We start from the raw sequence: 20,757 nt of genomic DNA on the forward strand, positions 1-20,757 counted from the left end.
GATATAAATTGGAGAGTTCAGAGAAAAATCATATGAAGTGATTTAAGGGGCTAGCAGGATGAAAGACACACATTCAGTTATCCCAATAACTTGCTTGACTGTGGTTACTTGTGTAATGTCTAATAAAAGATTTAGAAATGTCTCTTCACGCTGAAAAAAAACCCCCATGATTTATTCCCAAACAATTTTCTGTTTAGCTTTCTAGAAACATATTGCGTAATTGTTCCCTTAGTTTGTCCAAGGGAAATTCCAAGCAGAAACATGTGGGACCATGTTGTCACAGAAGCATTTAATACATGGAAGGGAAATGCATGCACAGTTCTTATTTACTCCAGCAAGGAATCACAGAGGATGGACTTGAACTCTATGCTACGCAGCAATAACTCACCACTGAGAAATAGGTTACTATAAACTCCAACGCCTTTGTTCTTTACAGAAGGTATTCCTTTACAGATAGATACTGTGCCTATAAAATAGTTTGCTATGGTGTTCTAGGAAATATTTCATGTGATCTTAGAGTATTTGCACAAAGTGACTATTACTCTCACTTTAAAGCTGGGAAAACTGAAAAAGAGAGAAGATAAAGTGACTTGCCAAACATCAGAGTGCATCAATGTCAGAGACAATGACAGAAGCCATTCATGCACCTGCAGGCAGAATCTCACCCAGATATCCTCCAAAAAAAAAAAATTATGACAATTTCCTGTATTTATTTACTTTAGCTTTCAGTGAATAAATTCTTACCCTTCTCTGAGCAGGTAAAACAAACGGTATTAAGAAGCTTGCTCTTCTAGTCACCATACCCATGACTGAAAGATTCCAGTAAGTTTTAATCTTTCTTCTGTAAGATCTACAGCTGTAAAAATAGAGGTGCCACTGGATCCTACATGTTATTGCTAAGCATGAAGTTAGTATTGAAGAGGGCAAGTGACACCTAGTGACCAATTGAGGTAATCACTCATTACTTTGTGAGCTAGCTCAGCCTAAAAGATAAAGGCCAACACGTAGATATCTAAAATGAGGCACCTAAATAAAAGTGGCTGAAATTTCAGGGGTACTGCGGAGCTGTAGTTCCCACTGAAGTATGCCATAGAAACTGGCACTTACAGTACCTTACAGTTTTGAATCCTTGTTTGTTCCAGTGAGAGTTGATGTCTTAGTTCTATGCTGGCAAGGCAGTGTCTGCTGTGTGGGAGCTCCCATAGGTCACATTCACAGACAGTCTCTTTTGGCCAACATGGAATGAAGCTAACCGCATTATCCTTAATATGACTACCACTCAGCTTTACTGTAGAGATTCTGCTTTGACCCTTTTCCAGCATTCCCTTCCGCCTTGTTTCCTGCTTAAGTTTTAACAAAACATTATACCTAGCCGGCTAGCCTCAGTGTTTGGCAGGTGTTGGCTGTCAAGTGCTAGGGAACAAGGGTGGGGGCCGTGAAGGGCGTTAGGATGCTAAGCATCATGGTGCCTAGAAAATCACAGGTACAACCCTGGGATCCACAGCCTGCGTTAGGTGCCTAGATTCCCTGTACACAGAAGGGGGAGAAGAGTGAGGTGCCTGAGAATGTGACCCACAAAGCCAGCATGATAGGTGGCACCTTGCTTAAGTGAACCAGTGGGAAATGATGATGATAGGGTTGTGTCCTATGCCCTGGCTCTCTTGCAGACCTAGGTGACTAGGACTACATCTACCCTGCAAAAGGAAAAAAAGACTGGGTCAACTGACTTGGGATCGCGGGACTCGGACTACGAGGCTAACATATAGCAGCCCCCCTGGGTCTCAGAGCCCAGGCTGCAGCCCGAGCAGGAACCACTACCCTACCAGTTTTAGCCCCCGCAGCACGCACCTTGCAAGCCCAAGTCACTTGACCCAGGTTCTGAAACTTGCTTCTGTAGGCTTTTGGTTTTTTTGCATTGTAGAGGTCTCCTTAGTCTGGGCTGCTGTGAGGCACTTAGTGCTGCTAGCAAGCCCTGATCTGGGAGACATTAGGTGCTCCTCCACCTAAGTCGTGTGCAGGGCCTGAAATAAAACGGTTGCGTGGAGCGGGACCGCTTATAACCTTACCGGAGTAGTGGAGAGGGTATGTACCCAAGCTGCGGGTGACCCTGTCCCAGTTCAAGCTGCCTCGCCCCCACTTCGTCCTGAGCATGCCTAAGGGATCCGCTCCTCCACCTCCCTGACTTAGGTGGAAGCACTATCTTCCCCAGTTTGTGAATTGCTCTGGAGTGCTAGGTGTCTAGATGCCTAGTGTGAGGCAACAGCATGCACACCCAGAGGCAGAAACATTGGTGCTCAAGCAATTTAATTGCAAAAACTTAAACTCACCTTGTGCCTAGGCACCTATGGGGTAAGGTGGCAGCCAAGCAGCAGTTTTATAGCTTGCAGTGGCACCTAAAAAATGGGACTTAGTGCCGAAGGACTTTAGTGGGTGGCACCCTAACTATATAATTAGCTATTAATTTACCACTTTAAAAAAAAATCTTTTTAGGGAGTACAGTTTTCTGTTACTGCATGTTTCCTTTAACGGGGGTGGGGGAGAGGAGCTGTATTTTCAGCTAATGTTGCAAGATTGAGCAACAGGGAATAGTTGGACCAAAAGGCTATATTCAGTTAAATGAAGAAATTTAATTCCAGATTCCTTGACCCAAGCTATATGTTCTACAGCCCAGCCTCTGAAAGCAAGCCAGTTAGCCTGAGAACCAATCCAGCTGTGTTTCATAGCATGCCATTAGCCAAATTGAATTACTGAGATGTAATGACCCCTTTTCTCTCTTTTTTTTAATGTTCTGGCTTAGCTACGGTCACTCATTTTGGAAGCAAAAGTCTGAGTAGTAGCCCGAACAAGCATCTGCTTGGTTGTATGTTGCCTGCAGAAGCGATTCTGGGGTTTCTCCTTGTGCCTAATGCATGCTAGGTGGCAGTAGAATTCCATAGTAGGGGAATGCAGGGCTCTGTTCATGCTGCCTATGAATTCTGTTCACTACTCTTCTTTGCCAGTGGCTGGAGTGCTGTGAGAACACTCCCAAGACTCCAGCTGATGGATGTTATCCCCATTTAAGCTGATGTCACAATCAGCTAGTGAGTGGCTAGATAAACCCTACAAGAATTTGTCCTTGTCAGCCTTCCCACTTGCTATTTATTATAAACTTTCAAGGGGGAATGGGATAGTGTGAGCCTGTTACTCATGATATTCCTTTCTTGTAAAGAAGCCCACTTACCTTAGCTTTTTGGTTACACATGGCCAGTAGATGGGAGGTCAGACTTTTCTTCCTAATTCTTTGTAAGACCAAGGCCCCATGCAGCAAGATACTGGTTTGTGGTTGATGTGTTCAGGTTATCCAGAGGTACCAAGAGGTTGATGTGACTTCTTCCCTCTTCCTCACACCAGTTGCCTATGGAGGATTTTTTGGTTTTGTGTTTTTAATTCCCCAGGATGATTTCTCTAGATTTTGAAATCCCCTGCAGATCTATAGTCAATACTATGTGAACTTAGTAGCAGAAAGCACCCAAAATACATGGCAAACCCCTCCTTAAGTTATGCATAAATGTTATTCTTGGATGCCTGCTTTTTTACCCTCCTAGCATCCTACGTTGGCCTTTGTTTACAGTCTTAACCTGATTCCAGCCCACAGCCAAGCCCATTTGAATAGAATTTTATTTGAATTTCTAAGGGAGCAGGGGGAAGAGAGAGGAAGACCGTACTCAACTCTTAGCCTAGCTAGTGGTTAGACTACTACCTGGGATGTGGGAGAGCCCTGGTTCAATTCCACTCCCCCCCCCCACACACACACACACACACCTCTCTTCCCAAGGGGTAGAAAGGCTTTGAAGAGGGGTCTCAGGCAAGTGCCCTAGCTGCTGCGCTATAGGATATTTCTGATGTGACGTTCCCTAAATCTCTCTTGTTGAAGTTATTCCACAAGTATGGCTAAATAATTAAGTCACTGGAGTAGGGATCCTGGTTCTCCTACCTCTCAAGTAATTGCGCTAACCCCCAGGCTACCGTCTCATTCTCATATGTGCTGTCTTTCTCCCTCTGGCCCAATGATTCTTGCAGCTATTCCCCTGTGACTAAATGATGAAACAAGAGAGACTGAAGGGGGTCCCCCCTCCCCACAGAAGAATATCCCGTTGTTCATTGGTTAGAACACTCCCCGGGGGAGGGGGGGGGGGAAGGGTGTCAGAGATCCCTATTCAAATCCCTTTTCCCCCTCAGGTGAGATTTGAACAGGTCTCCCGCAATCCAGGTGAGTCTCTGCCCAGTGGTTAGAGAAGTTATGGTCTCCCCTCCCCAACCCTGCTTTCTTGCTAAAACAGAATAGGGGCCTAACACCAAAAAGGGATTCTCAGCTGCAAATCCTAAGCAGAGGGAGGCATCTCCCTCCAGCTCAGACTGAGGTCTAGTCTACACTACAGACTGATATCGGTAGAACATCATCACCCAGGCATATAAAATCCACGTCCCCAGTGAGGTCATTGTACTGACACCCCCCTGCGTAGACAGCGCTATGTCAGCAGGAGAGCTTCTCCCATTGACATGGCTACCACCTCTCAGGGAGGTGGATTAAGTATGTCGATGGGAGAGCTCCCTCCCATCAGTTTACAGCATCTTCATTGAAGTGCTACAGTGGTGCAGCTGTGCCAATGCAATATTTTAAGTTTTGGCCTGTCTTTCAGCCCCAAACTCGGAGGGGGTGGGGCTTAGAACAAATCCATCGCTTTGACATCTCCCACTAGCTAACTTAGGCAGGGAACTGCCTGGTGTGCTAGCTTTTGCGAATCCCATTCGGAGGCACCTATCTCCCTCCATTCATCTTGCAGGGAGCTGAAGCACCAGACTCAGGCTTTGTGAATCCCAGTGATTTTTCAAGATGCCTTAAAATGAGGCACAGTGACACTCACCATCACCACACCCAAGTTCCTTTGTGAATCCAGCCCTTCTGCACCTAAAACTCATTGACAGTCAATGAGACTTAGGTGCCTAAATCAAATCACTTAGGCACTTTTGCATCTTACAAAATGAATCTACACTGCACTGTATTGATAACAATAAAAAATAAATCAGCAATGTAGCTTGTGTGTGTGTGTGTGTGTGTGTGTGTGTATATATGTGTAAAATCTATAGCAAAAGAGTTACTTATTGACCAGCCCTTGCCAGAACATTTTCCCCCTTCTGAACAGTGGTTGCTTCCTCTCAATCTTTTGCTTCTTCCAGGACTGTCTAAAGCAATTGCTCATAGAAGATAGTGTCCCCAATGCCACATAATTAAACATAAAAGATATCTGACAATCCTAATTTGATATTCAATTTATTAAAAGACATTTTGTGATTACAAAGCTCAGTTACACACAACTTCTGTACACAAACTGTTCTGTTTGATGCAGCTGTGTATGTAGAATTATCTGAAGTCTCACTACAGTTGCCCAGATCAAATCAAAGTCCAGAAACACAAAAGTAAAAGCCTGGAATAGCAGTATTAACTGGCTATATTGCCCAATCTGTTTGATTGTGGCATAAGCTTACATTACAACATATTACATTTAGGGTGACCAGACGCCCAATAAAATTGGGACTGTCCCGATATTTAGGTGTTTGTCCCGCGTCTTGACCAATGTTTGGTCGGGACACAATTTGTCCTGATATTTCGCCCTCCTGTTTTGTTTTGTTTTTGTTCCACTGGCGGGACTCCGCCTTTTTTTTTTTTCTTTCCCCTCTGCCAGCGGGACTCCGCTTCCCTCCCTCCCCCCCGCCTCTTGCCAGCAGGACCGCCCCCCCCAAAATGTGCCCCGATATTTTCTTCATCCCATCTGGTCACCTTAATTACAATACACATTTAACAAAAGACAAATAGAAATATACACTATGTGAAATGTGGCAGAGTTAACATTTCTTTTGGAACTTTAATGATGAGCAACACAGGAGAAAATGTAAATTTGTCTCTCCCCACCCCACCTTTCTGATGTGTAAAGAGGGCCTGAAAGGTATGTCAAATGTTTCTCCAGCTTTGTTTTTTGCATTATAAATGAAGGTCTTGTGCACTGTGGCTGACTCTGTGGCAATTAAAGTCTAGTGACATTAATTAATTACAAGAGACAAAAGCTGAGTAATAGAACTGATTTTTATACTCGATCAAATAAGTATCTAAAAATACTAAACTCCACAGCCTAGTGAACATTTGGGAGAAATTAGTGTTTCAGAATCAACCTCCACCTCTTCACCCTTCAGCTGAGGTGTCAAAGCGCTCAATACACATCTTGGAATGCCTCCAACAAGTCCTCCACCACCAGGGATAACTAGATTCTGTATTTCTGATTTTTTTTTTTTTTTAAAAAGGTTGAAAACAAACAAACATTCTTTGATTGTATAAAGGCTTGAGACATTTACTGCATTTTCATTTCCTAGTCTTACATCCTTCTCCCTCAGTGGAAGCTTGTCAATTCCCAGCAGCTCACATAAGCATCTCCAGCCTGGAATTTGTTTAACTCCCATGCCCAGGATGTGGTTACAACTGGACTAAATTCAAAACCAGTTCCCGCCCGCCAAGCCTAGCAAAATGCAATAGTCTTCAAACATGCCACATTATAAACTTCAGTAGTTCTTGCTGTAGCGGTGTTCCCCTCCCACCAGCCAAGGGAGTTTGCTCACTCTTGCCAAAATGATTCACCTTTGAGCAGAGGCATTTCAGCCCAAAAGGTGAGCTCTTAGAAAGTTAGTAGGGGATGATGGAAATGTGATCTTCATTATCAAAAAACCCCTTGAATGAGAGCTCAACAGACTGCAGATCTGTTATTAAAACATGCTTGGTCACTATTAGGAAAGTTACCCATTGCTGACACGGGGTAATGCTAAACATGGTTTATAAGAAAACGTAGACCAGAAAAATCTGGTAAGACCCAAACCACTTCAGAAGCAATAGTTACAACACTGTTATGACTATGCTTGGCTCATCATTGTCAGCAGTGGGTAATTTTCCTAGCGTACAACTGGCCATAGAAAATGAAGATGACATAGTTAATTAGGAACTAACGAGTTCTTGTCGAGTGAGCACGTTCTACTGCACCAGAGTGATGCAGAACATCTTTAAAGACGTTCACTCTACACAAGTCATGTGATGTCCCTGGCACAACGAAAATTACTGTCCATCCTGCATGACAGAAAAACATCAAAGCACCCCAAGACATTACTTCTGTCCTACAGCATTTGCTGGACAAATATCCACATGTGGAAAACGTAATACACTAAAGGCAAGGGTTTCAAGTGAATCTCAACCAAGCCTTTAAATTTATGCATGTAATCATTAGCAACTGAAACAACAAATTCTGGGACATGCCTTTTCCCAGACGGTCCATTGGTATGGTCTACCTCCAGCTTTCCTACCTACAGATCAAGTTGCACAGCAAATCTGCTATAGAGTTGGAAACAGAACCATGGCTGACAGTATTCTGCTCTAACCACTAGGTTGACATTGCTTGTGCAGCAGGAGGAACTCCTCCTTTTGAGACCTTATTCATTACACCAATTTAAAAGAACAGACTTCTTATTTGTCTAGTTACTGATTTTAATCTAAAATATTGACATCGACATACAGTACTCCAAGAACACCACCCTGTCAAATCCACAGTAAACTCATTCACAGGTCTCTTGGAAATGATAGCGTAGGTAAGGGAAAGAGCCACCTCAGTAAAGTCATCAGAGTTGAATGACTCATCATTCGGAGCGCTACAAAATTGAAAAGCCGTAAGCCTACAATCAAGTTGTCAACTATATTAAACTAGAGTTGACAATTTTTCTCTCAGTTGAACGTATTTCTCAAGAGAAATCCTTTCTAGTCAGTATTTCCAAAGCTGATTGTTGCTGCACAAAGAAGAATCACACTATTCCACTCCCACATCCCCAATTCTGACCCCTCCTATGTGGGGCTACCCTAAGGTTTACATAGTATGAACAAGTGAAAGTCAACAGTTGGATGAAAAAGAGTAATCGCCTAGTGTGCAGGACGTTCCTCCTGCCAACCTCCTTCAAGGAGCAAATTCTTTGGATGTAGCAGTTGGAAAGGTGCTCTATTAAAAATGAGAGATGACTATTAGACAATCTAATCCAGGATAGGAAACCCTTAAAAACATGTAAAATTAGGTCTGAATGCTGCAGTGAGCGATACAAACGGCTCTCTCCCTTATTTACGATACAAAACATTTTTTTTCTTCTTCACTATAGTCTATTATATACTCTGGATAAATCTGATGCTTCTCAAAGATGACAAAAATGGAGGGAACCAGCACATTGTCCACACAGCAGTCGTAAAAGGTGAGCATATCAGCAGCTTTTTGTGGGGGACGAACGTAGGTTGGGTTTCCTCTAACAAAGTCTCCAACTAGAACTCGAGCCACAAACATGGTGTTCCTTTTTGCAGGAGATTGACTATAACAGTGCGCATACTTAGCATCTCTGGCGAAGTAACTTCCTAGGAATGACAAAAAAGGGCACTGTAAGGATACTGGATGTGTATGGTGTACTTTATACATCAGGCACAAAAGAGTTAGCACACCACAATAATTAGGATGTATTTGACTCAAGTTTCAATAAGTGAACTTTCTGTTTAGTGGAGATTTCACACTAGACAGCTAAAGGATTTTGCCATACAACTCCCATTAATTTCAAGAGGAAGTAAAGAGCAGGCTAGATTAGGAAGGAGTGAGATAGAAAGGGAGAGTAAAGAAAAATAGCCTAGGAAGAGTAGTAAGACATTAGATCAACAGGTATAGCACAAGGGGAAAAAATTAATGTTAAGAGTTGAAGAAAAGCCAGCATCATGGAGGGATAAGGAGGAGAGACCTCTTGTCTCCATCTGACAGAGAATTACCATCTTCTTCAATTCCCCCCCCCCCCCCCCCCCCCCGCTGAGGTGAAGGAGGTAATGGACTGGCAAGTTTCCCTACACTTCCTAGGAATCAAAACATGCCCCTCTCCCCACCCCCCAAATATAACAATTCTTTTTCAGCCCCCAAATTAATTCTCTCAACCCCATATCAAATTCTCCACCCACGCAAACCAATTCCTTTCCAGCCTGAAAGAACACTGGAGCTTCCCTCCCATTGCTTCCCCCATGCACGAAAAAACAAATCACTGAAGCTTATAAAGACCAATTACCACTGTAACATCATCACTGGGTACTTTAAAGAAAGTCTGTGATCTCACATACGCAGTCACTTCCTCCTCACCTTTTCCATAGTTTGTTCCATGGACCCCACAGATTCTCCAGTCAAAATTGTGATTGCAGATGGCTTCCAAATGGGAACTGTTGGTTCCATGGAACAGAAGCTTCTCATCTACATCTTTCCCTCCATTTTTCTTCTTCATCTGCTCTTTTTGCCTGATGTGAAAAATATATTTAAAGACACACTATAACATGGATGAGATTTCCAGCCACCTTCTGTATTCCACTGGCAGTCAAATTAGAGTTGCTAGTCTGGGAACGGCAGTGAAAATTACTTGGAAGATGGAAAAAAAGAGACAGTAATTTTAAAAGTGTGAACATTTATGTTGTCAAAGCCTCATCTGGATTTTCAGAAATCATTTTACAGTGCAAGTCAGCAACATTGTATCCTGCAGAAAGGGCTCAAAGTTAAGGGGAACAGAGAGACTGGGTTCTTGCCTCCCTACATTTGATAAAAATCTAAAGGGAACGTGGAAAAGGCTACAAGGCAAATGGATTAAGATTAGTTTTGAGGTTGTGTTAAATGCTGTCAGTTATTTTCAAGGTCTGTTCTGTTAAAACAAACCATTTCTAGCAAACTCTTTTTTGCTGCTTAGCAATTGTTGTTATTGCTTGGTTAGACTATTAGCTCCATCATTGCCAAACCCAAACTGTTTTTGAGGGGGAAATGTTCTCTGTCTATCTAGGTAAGGTCTTATATGCTCTCCCCACCCCCTAATTGCCACTGCATCAAAGCACTCTTATTAAACGTTTCTGCTGCTGTTCTTAATTGGCCAACTATGCTGTAGATATTTAAAATCCAAAAGGAACTAGAGCACATCAGTAACAAATAACCCAAGCCTCGAGGACTGTAGTTCAATGTAGTTTGGCTGTTTTACACCAGAAGCCTCTAATATGCCTTCAGGAACCTCGCCCCGAGAGGAGTGTGACACATTTGTAAAATACCCATTAAAAGAGACACTCTAGATCCACTGCAGCAGACTTATTAAGGGATACAGTCTCCTTTTGAACCTGTGCAAACAGTAAAGACTCCGCTATCGGGGCAATTCAATATTCAGTAAACACAGATGTACTTGCATCCCAATTGTGCGTGCCAGTCCCAGCTGTTAATTTTCACGGAGTAGCTACTCCATGCAGAGTCGGCAGCTTTGCCTAGAGCCTCCTCTTCCAGGAGGGGACGCTAAAGCTCGGCAGCAATAGCACCTCAACAATGAATAGCTAATTAGCCCCAGAAAGGACTGAGGGATATTTCTGAGAGTTCCTTTAAGGAACAGAGCTAAAGTAAGCTTCAGCACCACACTGGGTAACCTCCAGAGTTAATGTTAGTCACCAGCTTGTATGTCCAGGAGACAGCCTGGGAAGTTATGAGACTCACTCTCCTTGTTATTGCCGCAACTAATGTAATGTAATAAAATAGATACAAACCACTGAAAGACTTGCCAAAGGGAGGGGTTCTGAATCCTCCTGATTCTCTGGATAACATAATTGTTCATTGTCCTTTTAAATAGGGTCTCGATTTCAGTGTATTCAGAGGATGGATTAGTGATCGCCACTGCCTACAAAATACCAAACCACAGCCAAAGGTTACAGAAAGTTTCAACTGGGTGTAAGGGGTGACCACGCTTTCCTAGGCAGAGCCAGGGAGACCAAAGGTAGATCTTTTGAGCCTATGTAGTGCTTGAAATCCTATCCACTCACAGAAGAGGAACAGCCCAGATAGTTGCTATGTGAGCTCCCCCATTCTGTGCTGTGCAGCGTACCTCTCTCTTTGGGAAGGAACCTCTCAGACGGAGGAGAGATGAATTCAAGTGTTTGTATATGTTCCATACTTCATCTGTTGAGATGGTGACCTGTCAACTATAAACTAGGCTGAGACTACCGACTCCTGTAACACAGGGCTACCACACAGACATGAGTTGGTAACAATTTTTCAGTCACTGCTGCCTAGGGCAAATATGAAAACAAAACTTGAAGTGAAAGACCCCAGTTCCAACGTGTCAACGGTGCATCTTAAAAACGGAGCAGTGGCTGCTCTGGGAGGCATGGTGAAAGCAGCAGCTTTGTCAGCTCTATCATAATCAGAAATGAAAATTCAAGCAAGTCAGTGATTTTGTAAGTTAAATCTGATTGTGCTACATCTAAATCCTATCTGTATACAGTTTACTTTTGTTTACTAGATATTTATATATTGGACAACCTCTGAATGGACAAATCTTTTAAATCAGTTAATGGGATTTTAGAATGATCCAAGCTGCAGTGGCTAGAATTATTTTTTAGATTAAAAAGCCTACCAGTGTGAAAATTGCAACTCAATTTTCTTTTATGCAAAAAACACTTTACAAAGCCATATATAACTTCACAATATAACTCATCAAGATCACGCAAAACACACTTAACGAATTAGAACTTCCCCTAGGCTGAGCCCGGCATATTTCACAACGCAGTAGATCCATATTTTGTGACAAGAGAACTGCTGGACAGTGCAGCAATGTGAATCATGTCACTGTATTCTGGCACCATGCAACCACAATTATTCATTTTGTGCATGTATGAGAATAAAAGCATTTTTGTGGTCATCCAGACTAACAGCATCTTCCATACTGCTTATTCCATGAAGGAATTCACACCCCTTCCTTAGCCTCAGTATTACCCAGAAAGCCTCTTTCGCCCTCCATCATGCTACCATCCCAGGCTTTCCTGGCAGCTCCCCTATCCATGCACCACTTGCTGCTTTGGGTGGTTCACTTGCCCAGTGCTCTCTGCCTTAGAAGTAAGAGAATGGAACTCTCAGTTGCGTCTGGACAACAGAGACCAGAGATACCTGGGAGAAAAACAGCTAAAGCACCTGGAGTGGGGTTTGCACAGCCTCGACCTGAGCAACTGAGCTGCTACAAGTTCCCCGTTTCCTGGGCACACATGGCTGGAGGTGGGGAGGGGTGGCCTGAGCCAAACTGGCCCTGAATAATACTGGTACAACTGGGCCAAGGAGCTCCTGGCACTGCCTACAAGCTCTCTCCCCTCCCCCGCCTCCTTCCCTCTCTCACCCAAACACGTGCCACTTGCCAGGAAGCAGTGTGAGTGCTGTCAGGAAAGTGTTATGATCTTGCAGAACATATCGGAGTGGCAAATCCTAACTTGCCCATATCCAGCAAAAACAAATCCATTGATTGCCAAGCAGCAGAGACACTGGTTCTCCTTTGTCTGGATTTTATAGAATCATTCCCATTTCACTGGAGTGGTTCAAGCAAAAATAAAACTAAATTTCAGGCCATCAGAATGCCACCACATCTAAAATTATAGGCTGGCATGTTCTGTGGTATCACAACAGCTTTGCACTTATAAGTATTACTATCCCCATATTAGAGATGGGAGTAACTGAGGCAGAGAGGTTAAGCAACTTGTCCAAAGTCACAATATCAGTGGCAGAACTAGATCTTCTGACTCCCAGCAGCCCTTTCATCTCGTAGCACAGCGACTTCTCTCTGGCATGACAAGAATCCACAGACCTAACAGACACAAAATGGAGACTGGCCTCTGACATGGAGAAGAGAGAGACCAAAGACCTCTTGATGCCAACTGGCAGAGGACACAGGAGTAGATAAGCTTACAGGGATCCCCTAGGTTCACCAAAAGGTATCATGTTATGTTATATTCTTCATGCTTTGCAGTTAAAGGCCAAGGTAACCTGCATTGGAGACAGATTTCTCCAGACAGGCGGTGGGAGACATCTCTCTCCCTGGTTGACCACTGTGTATTGTGCATCTTACAGTGGAAGTCTATTTGCATACAGAGCCAAATGCTAAGGAACAGACTACAAATGCTGCAGGAAAAAAAGCAAAGACAGCAGGGATTATCCAGTTTATAAGTAAAGACAATGAACTTTTGGGAATATAACTGAGGGCACGGATGTATACCTGGAATCCTTCAATCTGGAAAGACAAGCTGCCAGTGGGCTTGATCTTATAAAATGAAGATCTGAACCGTCCTGGTTGAAAATACTATGAAAAGGATTTGGGCTAAGCTATGCTGTAGGAGACAGGGAGTTAAGTTTAGGCTTTAGTGAGCATGTTATGATTTTGTTTTATATGTAATCATTTCCATTATTCTTTCTTATTATCATTTGAATTTCTGTTATTTGATCATAAACTTATTCTTGTTTCCACTATAAATATCTCTGCTCATCACACAGCAGTCAGAGTGATGATCCTGAGTTAAAACTTGTCAGATGTCTGTCCTGTTCCTTTAAAATCGGAGAGTTCTGTGAGTGTTCAGTGGGTCAGGGCCTGGGCACTCAGGAGAGGGGTGCTTGGAAGACTCAAGAGGTTGGTGTGTGCTTATCACTAACCTGTACAGAGAGGCTTGGAAGGCCTCATGTTGCCAGAGGCCGGTGGATTCAAGGAGCTGATCCACAGCAGGCATAGACAAGGCTGCCTCATGCTAAGGGCAGGTGGTATTAAGGTGCCTCGCAACCCTGGGAAGCGCCACAAAGCGCTCGGACCCTAACATACATTTCCAGATTTACCATTTCTATGTTAAAAGTATAGCGTGCTAGAATATAGACTACAAATTGTTGGGATATGTAAGGGTTAAGTAGTGACCTGGGAAACCGCTGGTGTGCAGACATGGAATTAGGGAGTAGAGGCCCGAGCAGACACCGCTTCTGTGCTTGATAGATCCCCTCTCCCTTTGCCTTGTTATGGATTGATAAGCGTTGCAGCTGCAGAAGGAATGTGGGGATCTAAAGGATAATCTTTGTGTAAAGCAGTGTTCTCTCCCCTCCTCCCTTTCTTTCCCAGCTAGAGCTCGGGGTTATGGCCCCTTCCTCCCTTCCATGAAAACTGCTAATCAAGGGAATTTGTGGCTGCAATTACTGCAAAGAAATGTATCTTCAAGGTAAAATTATTTGTAAAACATGCTAATGCTGTAAACAGTAATCAGGAGCAGGATAATTATATTCAGTATATAGCTATTAATATTCATTGTATGGGCGTTTATATTACTCAATAAGGGTTTTGGGGGTATTGTAGTAAATGTAAATATTTACATACTAACAAATAAAAAAAGTGTGCTGTAACTAATTCAGGGCTTACTTGACAATTGGGTCGAAGGGAACAAGTACCGCAATAAAGAAGCCCGTCTACTCAATCCGCCTCCGGGTCAGCCTGCTTATTCTCCAACACAATTATATTATATTCATACATTTTAAGACAACATCACAATTCATTTTTTGCCATTTATCTCTCTTCAGCTACCAATTCCATTTTTCTGCCATTACACAAAGTAAAAAAAAAAAATAAAAAAAAAAATGGAGGGGGATTCACAAAATCTGATTTACTAATCCTAAAAAGCTATCAATATCTAACAATATAGATCAAGGGTGGGCAAACTATGGCCTGAGGGCTGGATCTGGCCTGTCAGGGCTTTGGATCTGGCCCGTGGGATTGCCACCCCCATGGCGCCGCAGGCCCCGCGCTGATCCCGGAAGTGGCCGGCACCACGTCCCTGTGGTGCAGGGTCAGAGGGCTCTGTGCACTGCCTTCACCTGCAGGGACCGCCCCCCACAGCTCCCATTGGCTGGGAACGGGGAATTGCGGCCAATGGGAGCTTCAGGGGAGGTACCCGCAGGCGAGAACAGTGCACAGAGCCCTCTGCCCCCCTCCCCCAGGGGCCGCAGGGACGTGGTGCTGCCCGCTTCCAGGAGCGGTGCGGGGCCAGGGCAGGCTGGGAGCCCATCTTGGCCCCACTGCGCGTCGCTGCCACCCTGGAGCCGCACAAGGTAAGCAGCGCCGGGCCAGAGCCCGCACCCCAACCCCCTGCCCTGAGCCCCCTGCCACACCCCTCCTGCACCTCAATTCCCTGCCCTCAGCCCCCCTGCCACACTCCATACCCCTTTGTGCCCCCCCAGCCCCTGCCCTTAGCCCCCTTGTACACCTCGCACACCTCCTGCACCCCAACCCCTTGCCCTGACCCTTCTTGCACACCGCACCCCCTCCCATACCCTGCACTCTCTCCCCAAACCCTACATTCATGGCCCTGCATGCAGTTTCCCCACCCAGATGTAGCCCTCGGGCCAAAAAGTTTGCCCACCCCGATATAGATTATAGACATATAAACTTTTACTTTGCATAGGATTTTTCATGTCTCAAAATGCTTTACAGAATAAATACTGCAATCTCCAATATTATGTGTGAAGGAGGAAGAAAATAGAAGACCTTATACTAAACAGGGAAGACTTTAAAAAAAAATAATAATAATAATTTAAAAAAAAGCATCCTTTCCAGTGTAGCAAGATTTTCCACAATAGTTTGCAAAGCCAATGTCTGAAGTGTAGGAAATTCATCAAGGCTGAGGTGTCAGATGTTGTGAAGGCCACCACAGAGGCATGCAGAATCCCAGCCAATCATGAAACAGTGAAAGCAGAGGATTGCTACTGTGAAAGAAAAGCCTTATGGTCAGAGAGGTAATCTCAGATCAATTATGCTTCTACCTGGCCTGCACTTTAAGATGGAAGATGTTAAATAACTGCAAAGTATTATCAATTCTTAAAGTGTCAACTGAGACAAGGTACTTGACTGAAACGCAAGCTGGATTCTTTTAATCTCTCACATCACTAACCACCAGTAATAACATGTTTCTGCCAGTCAAATTCTGAGTGCCTGTGCAACCCCATTGTCTCCAGTGAGCTTAGCACAGATGTACCTGATTGGACTTTAGGCTGGGATTTGAAAGGGAAAAGTAATTAGGCTCCCAAACCCCATTGGAGTTTAAAGGGAATTTGGCACTTAACTATCGTAGGCTGCTTTGAAAATCCCAGCCTTTGTTAACAATTCCGTTGATAACACACAAGGAGGAATTTCCTAATTCCCCCTCAGCTGCAGTGGCAGGGGTAACAGGAGCAAAGACTTATTTTTTTGTCACTGATGTCAACTTTACTGCAGGCCCAGATTCTGATTCCCTTACTTGTGTAGAGTAGCACATTACTCCACAAGTTATTCATGGTAAACGAAACCATCCAACATGAATAAGAGGATCCGAATCTGGTCCATACAGCCTAAGGGACAGTTGGCATAGAACTGGCATAGTCTGCTCTTAAGTCACTCCCCACTACAGCCTGGGAATATGGGGTGAAGAACTGCAAAGAGTGTGAACATCTGGAAAGCTCTGCTCTCTGGCTATCACCAGCTGGCAGAGTGCCCCAAAACTGCTTTTAGCGCCATGGAGCTCGGGCTACAATAAAAACAGTCTGAGAATCAGGAATCCATAACCAGGTCCTGGATGCCTCCCACTTATTCTGTGCCCAAGTGACTTGGCCAATTTCACATAGGACATCTGTGGCAGAGCTGGTAGCGGAGCCTGCACTTAAACCTCCTCTAAAGGAGGAACTACAAAACCACGGTGTATCCAAGTGCTTGACTCTCGGTCTGTTCCTTAGCCACATAACTATTAGCTAGATGATTCCAGTATTTCTTTTGATCCATCTGTTGAAGCAACATGCAAATACCATCAAAACTGTTAGTAAAAACTCCTAGATGTCCAACAGCTCTGCTCTTACTTGTTAGCTTCATTTCTGTGTGTATATATTATATGTTTAATACTGTATTTGTTTGAATAGATATGAAAACAGGGGCAAATTGACCTAGTAATGACCATATCGTCATCATATGATGGTTCTTTGGTGGCCTATGTGGCAAGAGTTGGTAATCTCAGTCCAGTTCCTATTGAATAGATGTGAACTTCAGGGTACATCTACACTACAATTAAAAACCCATGTTTAACTGCAGTGCAGATGTTCAGGCTCTGGGACCCTCCCACCTCACAGGGTCCTAGATCCCAGGCTCCAGCCCAAGCCCAAACCTCTACACTGCAATTAAACAGTCACTTAGCCTGAGCCCCGTGAGCCCAAGTCAGATGGCACGAGCCAGCCATAGGTGTCTACCTGCCATGTAAACATACTGTTTGAAAACCCACCAACTCAACTAGCACCCATATTGGCAGTCTCAGGACACTTTAATACCTTTTTAAAAATCTGGCCCAGTCACCTAGAGCAGTGGTCTCCAAACTTTTTTGATCGTGCACCCCTATCAGTAAAAAAATTTTGAGCACGTACCCCCTGCTGTGCCGGCTCTACCATTTTTGCCAAAGCAAAAAAAAAAAAAATAAAATAAAAAAAGCGCTCCTCCTGCCGTGCACCCCCAAGGATCCTCTTGCGCACCCCACTTTGGAGACCACTGACCTAGAGATGCAGATGAAATCAATGAGAGTACAGTGTCTAGTGGAGTTTTCAGAGGTGCCTAGACACCAACCTGCAACCTAAGTATCTTTTAAAATCTGGCCCTTTGTAACTATATTCCCAAATGGCAAATGTTTCACTAGACATGGACATTTTATCATGTTCCTTTGGGCTCAGTGCCTTTCCATCAAAAGAACCTGTATAGGAACAACCCAATCTCACTGGAGCAAAAAGGAGAAAACACAAGTACCTTGTACCCCACGTCAGGCAGTGCTGATTTGTCCCAGTTTCTAGGATAGTTTTGATCTGGAGGATCAGTCACTCTTTGGCTGTTTGCAAACAAAAAGAAAATCAGGAATGAGTCTATGGTACTTCCACTCCTGTCATGAACCTTCTCCCAGACTGACAGGAGAAGTCTATTTTGGTCACTTCCCCTGTAATAATTTGACAACACAGATTTAATCTTGCTACTTACTGCAGATTGCCAATTAAATATCATCATGTAACTAGGTTCCCAATAGGAATTAGTCCCCTGTTTCTGGTGGGCAGCATTTCTTAGGCCTGATCTATACTAGTGATGAAAGTCGATCTAAGTTACGCTACTTAAGCTATGCAAGTATTATAGCTTACATCGACTTAAAGCGGTGTCTACACCATGCTATGTAGACGGGAGCTTCCGCCTCTCATTGAGGTGGATTAATTAAGTCGATAGGAGAGCGCTCTCCCGTTGACGTATCGTGTCTTCACCAGACCCGCTAAATTGACGTCACTGCATCAACTGCAGTGACACCGACTTAGCGTGTAGTGTAGACGAGGCCTTGGTCTCTTACTATGCTTTTGTAAAAGACAAGTTCCACCTCATCAATACTCCCATCTCCTCTTACACCAGATGCCACAGGAACAGACAGATTCTTGCTCATGCAGCAGAGAACTGCAGTGTTGCACACGGATTGTGGTACTGCTGCAACTATCTGTAAACCAGCAGCGTGTTATATGATTCCACCACAGCATGCAGTATATTGAGGTGAACAAGAACAGTTGCATTGCAGTACATCCAACCGTTATGGCAATCAGCCAACCAGAATTATCTAGGAGAATCAAGAAACTTCCCCATATGCAGCCACCATTCCATACGGAATGTGTCAGTATATAATGCCTGCATCTGTAACTTTCACTCTATGCATCCGAAGATGTGAGGTTTTTACTCACGAAAGCTTATGCCCAAATAAATCTGTTAGTCTTTAAGGTGCCACCAGACTCCTTGTTGTTTTTGTAGATACAGACTAACACAGCTACCCCCTGATACTTCATTCCATACGGGGCATTTCGTTTTACAGTGAAAAAAACAAACAAAAATGAATGCATCGTTGAGTACCCTTTCCTCATTTTTTTCACATCTTCCGAGGACACGAACTTTGGTCGCCTGCGGACTTCTCTTTGAGTTTGATAGCGGACATTTTTCTGGACCATTTCTTAAAAGAAAAAAAAATTTATTTTATGTATTTTTCACACACACACACACACACACACACACACACACACACACCCCACCCACCCAGAGGAAAAACAATCATTTGTTGATGGAATGTGGCAGTTGAACTTTTTGTCTGTTTAGCAACCACTATCTCTGCAGCCCTACTACTTTGTTTCAATCTTCTCTGTCCCTTCCCTATGACTCTTACTTGAGCTTACCTATCTTTCCAGAAATCACTTGCTCCTTCCATCTCACTTACGCTCTTTCTTCATAGCATGGAAAATGTTCAAATCTACCAGACAATTCGTGGCTTTACTATGTATTTAAATAAGGGCTCACTCCCTCATCTCCTGTCTTCTGCTCCCATTTAAGGCTGCAGTGAAGTCAACAACTCTGTAGTGGAGCGCTGAAAGAGGTGGACAGACTTTCTGTGCACCCTCTGTAATCCTTCTGCAAAATGGGCATTATAATAATAAGCCACAGGAATGTTGTGAGAATTCAGAAATAACTGTAAACCATGGAAATCCCCAGACAGAACTACAGATGTGTGATGGGTTACAAGTATTCCCATCGTAGACTTGTCAGAAGCTCAGAATTAAGGCTGCAGGATCTGGCAGAAGCAAAAGCTGCACGTGATGCTCTCAGGCAAACAGAGCCATCTTAAACAAAATCATAAGTAATAATCATAGCAAAAAAAACCAACCACCGGCTGGTCAAGTATCATTTCTTTTTTGGTTAGATGAGGCCTTCCACATGTTTACTCTAAAGGGAAAAGCTGTCTTTAAAATCTCTTCCCCCCCGCCCCGCCGCCTCATGCACCTAACCCTGCCCTCTTTGTCTAATTTGTTCCTTGTTCTGTCATTAATTTGCCCACATACTTATTTACACCTTCTCCCCTTACAATATTTCACCCGGCATATGTGGACTATTTTCCCTTCGCCGTAAAACTATCCAGCTAGCCCTATTTGCAGCAGTCTCTCTCTGTACACTTCTCCCAGAAAAGTACTGCAACGTAGCATATCAAAGCCACCAGACTAACTATAAACTATAATGCATTGTGTTCAATTTTAATGAAAGGGGAAAAGTACCTTTAAAATTGATCTCATATTGTTGGGCACCAGCCTGAAATTGTAGGAGGTCATTTGGATTCGCCAGAAATAAATTCTCCAAATCATCAGAAGCTAGTGCAGAAGCTCCCTGTAGTCCATCCTATAGAATGGAAATGTGGGGAAAAAATAATGGTTAAACCCATCTGGAAGGACAAAAGATTGCACAATTGCCTTTTTTCATTCATTGATAAACATGAGCCATGATTCTGACCTCTGCTAGTAAAAAAAACTGTATTGCTTATATGTCATTAGTGGGCCTGGGCCTACACAGGTAAATAAAGTGACAGCTCCCTGGCCACATCTATATCAGGTATAACACAGGATTGAGAGTGGGAAAATATAGTGGGAGGAGTGGAGGTCAACTTAGGAAAACTAACTGAGGAAGCGACTTTGAAGGAAGCACACGGTCAGGAAGTTTGCTCCGGGCATAGAGGAAATTACAGAGTTGATTGTGGGAGAATGAAACTGAGGAAAAATAAATAACCGGATAGTAATACTTAGCACTTACAGTGCTTACCGTTCATAGATCTCAAAAGTGCTGCATAAGAAAGGATGTCATCACCCTACCGCACCCCTCCAAAAAATCTATACAACGAAGAAACCCACCTGGAATAGTTCTGGACATGAGAAATGCCACATTCATCTCCATGGGGCATTATCTTTGAAATGTAATGATGCCACGTCCGATGTTAAACTGAACCATTTCACCATTGATCACTAGCATCCC

The 20,757-nt window shown here is 43.7% G+C and overlaps 1 protein-coding gene across 5 annotated transcripts in view; it reads right to left on the reverse strand.

Moving 5' to 3' along the window:
- Positions 1–5,297: 5,297 nt before the first annotated feature.
- LOC101937751 (protein mono-ADP-ribosyltransferase PARP12-like) overlaps positions 5,298–20,757 on the reverse strand; it is a 42,333-nt gene continuing 26,873 nt past the window's right edge. For 2 of the 5 annotated variants that reach the window (XM_005299945.5, XM_065583967.1), the window contains 6 exons: positions 20,010–20,130; positions 18,823–18,919; positions 17,698–17,776; positions 10,643–10,773; positions 9,222–9,373; positions 5,298–8,464 (listed from right to left, as the gene is read on the reverse strand). In XM_005299945.5, coding sequence (XP_005300002.1) covers positions 8,181–8,464; positions 9,222–9,373; positions 10,643–10,773; positions 17,698–17,776; positions 18,823–18,919; positions 20,010–20,130 — 864 coding nt within the window. In that variant the 3' untranslated portion in view covers positions 5,298–8,180. Of the gene's footprint in view, positions 8,465–9,221; positions 9,492–10,642; positions 10,774–17,697; positions 17,777–18,822; positions 18,920–20,009; positions 20,131–20,757 lie in introns of all 5 variants that reach the window. The other 3 variants (XR_010598455.1, XR_010598457.1, XR_010598461.1) reach the window with 2 other exon arrangements.

Source organism: Chrysemys picta, chromosome 1 (assembly GCF_011386835.1).
Source record: "Chrysemys picta bellii isolate R12L10 chromosome 1, ASM1138683v2, whole genome shotgun sequence".
Lineage (NCBI taxonomy): Eukaryota > Metazoa > Chordata > Testudines > Emydidae > Chrysemys > Chrysemys picta.